This window comes from Myotis davidii, unplaced genomic scaffold (assembly GCF_000327345.1).
Source record: "Myotis davidii unplaced genomic scaffold, ASM32734v1 scaffold595, whole genome shotgun sequence".
Taxonomy (NCBI): Eukaryota; Metazoa; Chordata; class Mammalia; order Chiroptera; family Vespertilionidae; genus Myotis; species Myotis davidii.
Window position 1 is genome coordinate 1,161,553 of NW_006286790.1, and position 10,131 is coordinate 1,171,683.

The 10,131-nt window shown below is 57.4% G+C and overlaps 1 protein-coding gene across 9 annotated transcripts in view; it reads left to right on the forward strand.

The window, feature by feature from the left end:
• The window catches only part of MSI2 (musashi RNA binding protein 2), a 393,393-nt gene that overhangs the window by 361,376 nt on the left and 21,886 nt on the right, over positions 1–10,131 (forward strand). For 4 of the 9 annotated variants that reach the window (XM_006758681.2, XM_006758685.2, XM_006758680.2 and 1 more), the window contains 2 exons: positions 4,318–4,341; positions 5,773–5,835. In XM_006758681.2, the coding sequence (XP_006758744.1) occupies positions 4,318–4,341; positions 5,773–5,835 (87 nt within the window). Of the gene's footprint in view, positions 1–4,317; positions 4,342–5,772; positions 5,836–9,148; positions 9,199–10,131 lie in introns of all 9 variants that reach the window. The other 5 variants (XM_015560617.1, XM_015560616.1, XM_006758682.2 and 2 more) reach the window with 3 other exon arrangements.

A 10,131-nucleotide genomic window follows, 5' to 3' on the forward strand; every position in this document is an offset into this window, starting at 1 on the left:
CTTTCTTCCAACCCTTCAGTTTTAATTTCCATCAGCAAAAGCAAGTGAAAGGTCACAGCTTACAAAAACAACAAAGCATAAAGTGCTCAGTGTGGCATTAGAGACGGGCAGCAGTGCCAGGCCTGAGCGCTGGGCAGCTTAAGCCCGACAAACAGCTATGGACAGACCAGAAGGCGGAGGTGTGTCCCCACTCCCTCCTCATCCCCAGGCTGAGAAGATGGGGAGGAGTCCCTGCCCAGGGACCCTTTCCCTGTGTCCAGGGGAACTTGGATCCCCTTCCCCCAGGGACCCTATCCAACAGGGTCACTGCCTCTGCTCCATGTTCCTTCAGTGGTGGTGGTGCTTGGGGTGGAGGGTTGAGAGCGCAGGAAAGGGTCGTTAGGACCTGCCCCCAGCTGGGTTCTGATGTGTTCTCTTGTGGTCTGACTGGTGTGCAGAATGAGCACAGGGGAGGAGTCACAGGCTCTGCTTGGAAAGCTTTCAGGAACGGGCGACATCTGAATGGGGTTCTGAAGCACAAATAGAAGTTCGCCAGGCAGATGATGAGGGAAAGGTATTCCATGTCAAGGGACCAGCAGACTTAAAGGCATGAATGCATTACATATCTCTCCCCTCCCCCCCACCCCTTGTATTCCTGCCTCTGCTGATTCTCTGGGCAGATACTGTCATGGGTGGGATGACTAGACAACAGATTGTAGCATTAGGAAGCTGATGCCACTCCTTTCCAGACCCAGGGGCAAACACTCTGTGGACCAGGAGTGCTGACCCCACCCTGCAGTAGGAAGCTGGGGCCTTTGTGAAGGCCACTGCGCCCACCCAGTGGGCTCGGGGTCTCTCGCCTTTGAGGTGGAGAGCCTCGCCCAGAGGCACTGACCACAGAGAAGGGAGAGCACAGCCTGCTCTCCCCCCGTGGGCGCTGCTGCCCTCTCCGAGCCTGAGGCCAGCCCTGAGTGGTACCCGCTTAAGGCCCCTCCAGACTTCCTTCATCTGACCTCTGGTACTGGCCTTGCATGTGCCAGTATTCCGGTAAGGTCGGGAGTAGGGAGAGCACCTTCTTGCCCCGCCCCCTTGCATCTGTTCTTCCACGTCCACCCCTCCACCCCTTACTCATTGAGCACCTCGATGTTAAGCACCTGCTCTGCCGCAGGCCCTGCCCTAGCTGCTGGAAACATAGGGTGAACCAGGCACCTGTCCGGCAGAGGAGCAAACAGGGCCCCAAATGGATGGAAGGACCCACAGGGCTCCTCGGGCCAGGCCCTTGCTAGGATCCCGGCGGCACACGTCAGGACAAGAGGGCCGCGGAGCTCACCAGTCCAGCTGCCAAGCACAGGCACCAGGGCTCCAGGATCCATGTCCGAACCTGTGCTCACCACACCTCAGGGCCGTGGCTGCCCCAGCCAGGCCCTCCCTGAGTCCCTGGGAGCCTCTTGCCTCCTGCCATCACATTACCCCACCAGACTTAGAGCTTGCACTGCAGATAAAACATACCCTTATCACTCACAAGCGAATTGTAAATGTTATCTATTAAAGCACTTTGGATGTGAAATGTCATGTAAATTAATAGGATTTTAGAATAGGAAGGCACCAAAGGGAGTTCTCAGCTCCGCTACTGTTATTACCTTGAGCAATAATAATAAAAATAGAAATAAAAGTTATCATTCCACTTACTAAGCCATTACCGAGTGCCAGACAACCGTGCTGAGCACCCAGCGCCGTCCTCTCACCGAATCTCACGGCAGCCCGGCGAGGAGACGTCACGAACCAGGTTTACAGAGGAGCCACACAAGGCCGCTGCCCGGCTGCAGTCGTGGCAGATGGGACGCTGCAGGTGCCACGTGGGGGCAGGGGCCGGGCCTCGCCCACTCTGGGCCTCAGGACTCAGGGGCAGCAGGCCCCCCGTTTGGCTCCCTAGCACCTCCGAGTCGGAAGGGATCTGGGCAAGCGCACACCTTCCATGCCGGGCCCTCACCCATGGTCTGCACCTGCCTCTGCTGGGAATTTCCCTTTGTTTTCAAAGGATGCTCCCTGGCTTCCTCTTCTGTGCTTCTAAGACCCCTTTCATCCAAACAGAGGCCCCCTGACAACAAAAGGTCACAAAACCTCGCGAAGCTTGTGTAACAGTGTACCTTCCCTTCATCCCCATCTAAATGCCTAAAGAAATGTATGTTATGTAAAAAGTCAGCCAGACAGCAGTTGCATTGAGAAATATTTGGGGCCACTTCTGTGCCATCCCTCTGCTGTAGGTGCCAGCACCCTTGGGCGCTTGGCCCCAGAACCTCTCAGCTCCCTGAAGCAACAGAGAGGATCCAGGACCCTTCTCATGGCCTCTCCGCCTCCCTCTCCAGAGCGACATTAGCCAGGCTCCGGCCGAGGGCCAGGCCCTGGCAGCCCTCACTCCCCTGCACCCCTGGCCCCAGCAGCGACTCCCAGCTCCCTCCTCTGGCCGGGCCTCCGTGGGAACGGCACTGTCGGTATCCTCGGTGAATGTCAGGCTTGCTTCTAAAACTGTGGAAATCAGATTTCTGTTTTGAATGCCAGGAACTCGAGGTTTTTGTGGTGTGTTTTTCCCCCAAATAGACATATGTCTGCTTCCCTCCATGCTAAATTATACAGTTTGATCATCTCAGTGTGTAGCTTTGGTTATCAATTGCCCCTCTTCATGTCCTCTGTTCTGTTCCGAACCCCTGGGCTCTCTCACTCCAAAAATGTATCATATAACTTTTCCTTTCTCACCCCACCGCAGCCCATCCCAGTGAGCCGCGCCCGCCAAGGCAGCAAGCCCACCCTCCTTGCAGGAAAAAGGAGTCGGTTACTCAGGGCCCAGAGAGGTGACACCCAAGTCACCTGGCGAGGCTGGCGCTGAAGCCAGGCTTTGAGCCTTCTGTTACCCCACTGGAGGGACACAGCAGCTCCAGGGGACCAAATCGGGTCTGACTGCTCTTAAGCAATGCCAGCCGCCCCGAGGCGTGGGGCCTGCCCATGCCTGGAATCCCACCATTCGTGCTTCATTCCTTTGTATCCAGGCATTTGCTTCTTTAATGCAAGGTTCCCGAATAGGAGGCACATACTACATTCCTAATACCTAAGTTCCCAGTAGGCACCCTAGAGCACTGAGGCCCCGAGAGTTTTTTCAGCAAAATAGTTTTCCCCTTTCTGCCTGATTTATTGCGAAGAAATGGGAAGATCAGACGACCAGGGTCGTGCCAGCCGCTTGGCCCAGCTGTTCTTAGAGCTGAACAGAAGCATGCACGTTCTCATTTGAGCTCTGGCAAGTGAGCCCCACTAAAATGACATCATGATGGTGGGACAGGATAACTGATGACACACCACTGCCATCAGTAAGGAATTCAAGGCCCCTGTATGTTCGACCATCTGACCGCGTGGCCCAGCATGCAGGAGGTGGAACAGCGCTGTACGGGGGAGAATCCTGTCTTGAAGGCAGGGCAGATGGCTGGAAAGAGGGTGACAGTGAGGCTGCAGGTGGATGGCAGGGAGCCGGGGGCGGGGCCGGGAGGACGCTGTGTGGTGGGGCCGTGGCCCTGTGCTGCTGAGAGAGCTGTGGGCTCGCTCAGGGTGAGGGGCAGACTGGGTGGCCCTCCACTCCCAGTCCTTCCTTGCACCTGTCACTCACTCCGTTCAGCCCCTTTTGATGGAGATTACATTCCAGCCCTTAGCAATGTGATGCCGTCTCCAGCAGCCTTTATCTGAGATTAAGGATAATGGATTTCCCTGGATATGTTTTTTCCCCTCCTCTTTCTCCTGGACTTTTCATCCAAAATGCGCTCAACTCCAGAAAATGGACCTTTGGTTTAGTCTCTTTATTGACTAAACTCCCCTCCCCCAGTCCTGCCTCCCCGCCCCCCACCCTTTCCCCACCTCCACCACCACCTTGTCACACTTCCAAGGAAACCTGCTTCCTGAGAGAATCCCTGGGCCTTGCTGCTCCCAGCGCCTTCCTCCTCCTCCCCTTCCTCCTCCCTCTCCCCTTCCTCCCCCTCCTCCTTCAGTCCGTGCTCTCTGCCTGCAGGGACCTGGCGAGCTGAGACTTGGGACAGGGAGAAATAACCTGACTTCCTCCTTATTTTCCTTCAGCACATTCGCCAGCACCCACATCTTCAGAAACCTAGATCCTGCCCGGAAGAAATGGGGAGAGGCCTTGGTGGGGAGCCCCTTCCTTGGTGCCCCGCAGGGGGAGGGAGCAGCCTCCGGGCGGGCGCCTGTGGTCCTCACAGGAGCTGGGAGACCCAGTCCAGCCGCAGGGTCCACCGTGTGTGTACATTGACTTCACCTGGATCTTTCTTTTTCCCCCTTCAACAGCCCTATTACCATATTTAAATGCAAGTATGTTTCTTTTCATTGGCATTTGCAGTAGCTTAGCCTGACCTTCTTAGAGTAGCTCGTTCCGTTTGAACTTCTTTCCCCCCAGTAGTTCCGTGTAGCTAGGACGGTAGTCTTAGAGTTTAGTGGGCTTCTAGTTTTCTGTTTGGGGATGGTTCCTCTCTCCTTCCTGTTCTCCCTGCTCCCTGCCCGTGGTGCATGTCTTCCCCTCAGTCCTGGGCAGATGCCTTATTGGGAGGCTCTGTGGCCAGCGCCCAGCAGCTCTGTGGGGTTGTGCGCTCCATGCTGCTGCCTCTGGCACATCATTTAAAACCCGTCCCTGGGAATGCGTCTTGGAATCGGGCCTCCAGTGTCTGCCTGGATGGAGAGGCTGTTTGTGTCACGTGTGTGGGAGTATGTCTGTGTGTGTCCCAGTGCCCGGCTGTGTGCACATCGAGTGGCCAAGGGAAGCCCAGGGCAGGAGGCTGGCCCACCGCTTCCCTTACCCGGATGTTCTGCCGCCACACTGGGTCACCTTGTCCTCTTAGTCCCGTTGCTGGGATAGCCTTGCTTCCTGGTGCAGTATTCGATAGCATAAGCCTCGTTCAAGAAGGTTCTAGAACACACTTGATCAAAACCCCAGGAGGCCCTGCAGTGCCGGCTAGATAAGAGCCAGATCTAAATCCCCACCACTCTGCCTGAGAGAGAGAGAGAGAGAGAGAGAGAGAGAGAGCGCTACAGATCAGTTCGGCTCAGTGGATAGAGCAAGGGTCCCGGGTTCGATTCTGGTCAAGGGCATATACCTTGGTTGTGGACAGCTCGCTCCGCATCTTTCCCGAGGCCCCACGCTCCCGCCCACCGCAGGCTTCATGCACACGAGGTCAGCAGGACCCCAGGATACCCCCCCCCCACCTTAGGCCCGGGGCAGCCATGCGGCTGAGGTGACCAAGTCTGGCATTAAGATGGCCCAGCAAACCTGCAGAGCCTTCGGAAAACAGCTGGAGTCAAGCCGTCTCCTGGCCAAGGTGCCTCTTCGTGTGCCTGTTCGTCCCCAGGGCCTCCTGCCTGTGGCTCAGGGCGGACGCTCCCTGCAGGCAGCCCAGCCATGCCTGGTCCTGCTCTGGCCAATCCTGGGAATGGCCAGGGGTCAGTGCCAAGCTTGCCCCAGGAGCTCGCCCCAGGGAGCTCACCCCAGCTCTCCAGAGAAGGGGCCTCCTCATCCTCCGGGATGCCTTTTAGAACCAGTTTCCGGGGTGACAGGTGTGTGAGCATCTGACACACCTGCAGCTGCTGTGCCTTCCAGAAGCCTGAGAAGTCACTGATCTGTGTCCCCCTAGAAGCTGGCCCGTCCTTTGTGTGGAGGGCGGGGGAGGGTGGCCTGGGAGACAGGGCTGCCCACAGCCCCTGCAAGAAACCCCCCACCCCCCCTGACTCCAGCGCCTCTCTCTCCGCCAGGCTTCCCAGCAGCGGCTTACGGACCAGTGGCAGCAGCGGCGGTGGCGGCGGCAAGAGGATCAGGTAGGAAGGTGTATGGGACAGGCGGCTCCCAGCATGCCCCAGTGTGCAGGGGAAGGTAAAGGCCCTGTCGGATCTGTGTGGCTGCAGCTGTCCCCTACTCTCACCACAGCCCGGAGGGCGGGACAGGGAGGCTCGGGCCAGGCCCTGCCACCCAGGGCACCTCCCAGCCAGGGTCGGTCACGGGACTGCAAACCAAAGGTAGATGATTATCCTGTCACTGCAAAAAGGAGAAACGAGTTGCTCTTCGGCTTTGGACAGCCCTTCGCCTGACAGCCGGCTCCCGGGCACCTGTGGTCATTCCCTCGGCTTTTGCTGGTTCGCAAGGCTCCTTTCCTTGGGTCTCTGACCCAGCCCGCGGTCTAGGTTGTCACGGGGGAGCTCGACCTTGGAGCAGCGAGTCTACTCGGTCCTGCTGCCCCTGGCAGGTGGGCCTGCTGATCTGGCTAAAGGCCAAACTGGGGGCAGCCCTGACCTCAGCGAACGAGCTGCAATCCCTGAAGTCCCTGCTGCCTCCCAGACACTCTTAGCAGAGACAAGAGAGCTCCTGGACTCCGGCTGCCAAGGGAAGCGGGGTTTTCTCGCCCAGGAGGTTGCCCCGGCCCTTTGGTCTCCAAAGCCAGCCTTTTAGGAGGTCTGGAACCCCTCAAGGGAAGTGGGAGCATTTTCCCAGGGGCACCATGGGCACGTCCAGGCCCCAGGAAGGCCTTGGGTCCTCTCCCCAGATGCCCCAGACGCCCACTGCCTCCCAGCAAGGCTCCTGGCCTCCCCCACCTCCCTCTTGGGCACCTAGAGTCCCTGCTCCTCCTAAACCGTGGTTTGCAGCTCCCCCCACACCCTGTGGACCGGGCTCCAGAGCATCCAGGGGGGTGATTAGTTTGATGTTACAGGGCTCCCAGGCGGGCGGGGAGGGAGGTGCTGGTGAGGGTACCGGGAAATGGGGAATTAAAAGCCCAGAGGGCAAATGCCAAAAACCCAAACCTCTGTGACAAGACACTGGCACAGTGAGGCCCATTAGAAACCTCAGTCAAAATCCGTTCCATGCAAACTGGCACTGCCTCGAGCTACAAAGGATGCGCTCCTGTGAATCGCCCGCTGGGCATTTATGTGGAGGGGCCAGGGTGTTCTCGGGGCCACAGAGGGCAGTTCGCCAGAGATCCGGCCGCCCTCGCGGCTCCAAAGGCCCCCCCTGGCCCTCTGACCAGCGTCCCTGTGCGCCCCCTGCCCTGGGACGGGGGACACAGCTGCCTCGAGTCCCCCTGTTCTGTTTGGATTTTTAACTTCAGTGCTTTAGGAGCGAACCTCTGCCCTACCGGTGCCTGGTGGGGGGACGAGCAAAAGGAAACGAGACTTTTGAGTGTTGTTGGTTTTGTTTTCTCCGTTCAGTTTCTTTCTTATTATAACTTGGATTATGAAACTAAACTTTAACCCGAAATTAACCCTGCCTCTCTCCCCACCCCATCCTTCCCGACTTCATGGCAAGTTTAAAGGGCAGCATGGGGTTCTTTGTGAGTCAGAGTGGTCTCCCCGTGGTCTGGGCCCCCTGCCGCCACCCTCACCTCCCACAGACCCCGAGCCAGGCTGGAGTCCCACCCACCCCTCTAACTCCTAACCCCCAGGTCAGAGCCATCTCCAACCACACCTTTTGTTTTTTCAGGATCAGTGGTGTTTTATTTGTAGCCATTTCCATCGGGAACGCAGTCTCCCACAGGCCATCCTAAGTCAGCCATGCTCATCGCTGCACTGCTAGTGAACTCTATTCAGGAGTGTGTGCCCCGACCACTGCCCCACACCAGCCTGGTAGAGCAGGAGTAAATCCTCAACTCCGAGGTGTCGCCCCCCAGAGTGCGGGCTCCGCCAGGAAGCTACAGGCACCCCCACAGCGCTGCCTGGGGTTGGGGGCTTGGGCTGTGCCCAAGGGGCATGGCTAGCCTGTGCCCACCTAATCAGAACACCCCCTGCTGGAGGGCACCTGCCCATGTATAGACAGGGTGGCCCGCCCCTACCCTTCCTTCGGACCTGGAGCAGGGTTACAGGGCTGGGGAAGGAAGATCTCTGCCTTTCTTTCTTTCAGTGAATGTTGGCCTGTAAGGACCACCCCCTCCCTCTTCTAAAAATGATCTAAAGTCCGAACCTGGCAGACAGCCCACGACTTACCTGTCTGTAGTGGCCCCTCGGTGGCACTTGGGCACAGGTGTGAGAGGACCACACAGACTTGTTGGGGTCTGCACATCGGCCCAGCCAGCGGGGGCTCACTGAGGACTGATGGTCAGGTTCTCCCTTCACCCATGCCTGCAACCCTGCACCCCACCCATCCCAGCTCCTCCCCAGAGGGTAGGGGTGCTCCCTCGGCCTCCTGAGCCAGCGCCAGCGCCAGCACCAGCGCCAGCAGCCTTGGCCATTGAGGGAGTCACAGTTCATCTGCATCCCCTGGAGAGGAGGCTGGTTCAGGGAGACGCTGTGGGGCACCGACCTGGAGCTTGGTGCCGTGCAGGACTGGCAGACGACTTAGAGCCAGGGCTCTCGGGCCTGGGGCCGGGGTCAGGCATCCCCTACGTTTGTCTTTCCTTTTTGTCTAGTCCCACAGTTTTGTTTGGGCCGTTTGTTTCATTAGGACAAAGGGGGAGGAGCCTCCTGAGGCGGAAGCACCTGCTGAGGCTGTGGGGGTGGGAAGCAGCTTCCATTGGGCTCAGGTTGGCAGCTGGAATGGGTCAGGGCTTCGGTGTCAGGGTAGGAGGCCCAGGGGGCCTTGAGCTCTGCGCCCACCTCAGCCAGCTCCTCTGGGCCAGCCTGCCCGCCTTTGCCTAATCCACCCAGGGCCTGAGGTGAGCGGGGCGCAGGTGACCCCTCCAGGGGAGGTCCCTGCCGACTCCTCGATAACTTCACTATCAGTGGTCACTTTTCTTTTATCTTCACCCGGTGGTTTGAAATGTCATCTTTTCTTGTACTCAGTCAAGAGTTTGTTTGTTTATTTTGATCGTGTTCATTCAGTTCCCGTGGCCCCATCATGCCCCACCCAGACCTCAGTCCTGTTTGCCAACGACTCCCCCCATTGGTTTGGATTGGCATCTATTTCCTTTCCGGGTGGCATTACGGGTGGGCCCGTGGATCAATCTTAGAGCTTCCCCGCCCACCTCCGGCCCCAGCCAGGACCCCTTACTGTACTTTATACTTGCCAGCTTTATTCCAATGTAGTAACATGAGCTCCTGACGGTGGTGAGTGTGAGAGTCACGTTTCTGTTGTCTTTTCTCTTGCTTGGTTGGGGCTGCGGTGAGAGTGTCTCTGAGGCATACTTTCCCGCCTCTCTTACACTAGGATCTGCACACCTCCTCTCAAACACTCTTCTGAGCACGCTCAGCGGGAAGGTTTGTCCACACCTATTAATCCTCTCTCAGTGTCCAGCTTCCTGTTAGTACCAGCTGGTTTGCATGTTTTTGCTTGTTCAGATGAAACAGTTCAAGAAACAAACTCATATCCAACTCTCGAGAAATGTCTTTTTTTTTTTGTACTTTCGTTTTCGATTTTTTTTTTATTAGTTACGACTCCAAAACACCTGTTGTCCAGTAAAACATTTCACACCTCCCTGCCTGTTCTTAGAGTGTATGTATCTGTGGGACTGAACTAAATGCATGCATTGTAGTCGATGTCCTGGTAGCTGTAGCCGTAGTTGTAGAACATGCATTGTTGAGTTGATATTACAGGGTCCCTGACAGCGCGGCATGGCACCGCTGTCTGAAGGAGAGCGTGGGGGGGCCAGGAAGAGAAGGGGCTCCATATTTTCAATGTCGCCAAGGGGCTTGGATCCATGTTCTCGCCATCAGCCACCACCACCTCCCCTCACACTCCCTGCTCCCCCAGTCCAGAACTGGGTCACCACCCTCAGCTCTAGCCTTCCCAACTGAGGCCTCTGTCACGTGCCCAACGATAGTGAGAGAGAACAGAGCCAGATCAGAAGGAGTCTTCCAGCTCTTCCTCTTCTTGTCTTCCTCGTACGGTTCTTGAACACAGCAGATCTTTTCTTCCTTCTGAGGGGCTACCAGCAAGGCCCCTCCAAGCCCTCTGCCCCTTTGCCAGCTCACATCAGCCCTTCAAGGAGACAGGTCCATGTGGCAGCCCTGCCTACGTGGTCTCCTCCCTGGGGTGGAGGGAAGTGGCTGTGGCAGGGGCAGGGATCAAGATCTTCAGATGCTCAGTGTGAAGGCAGGGAAAGTCAGCATTGGTTCTCCCGGCGGGTGAAGGGGAAGGAGAGCCTTTAGATGAGCTCTCAGGGGTGGGGCGAGTGGGTGAGAGTGGACATG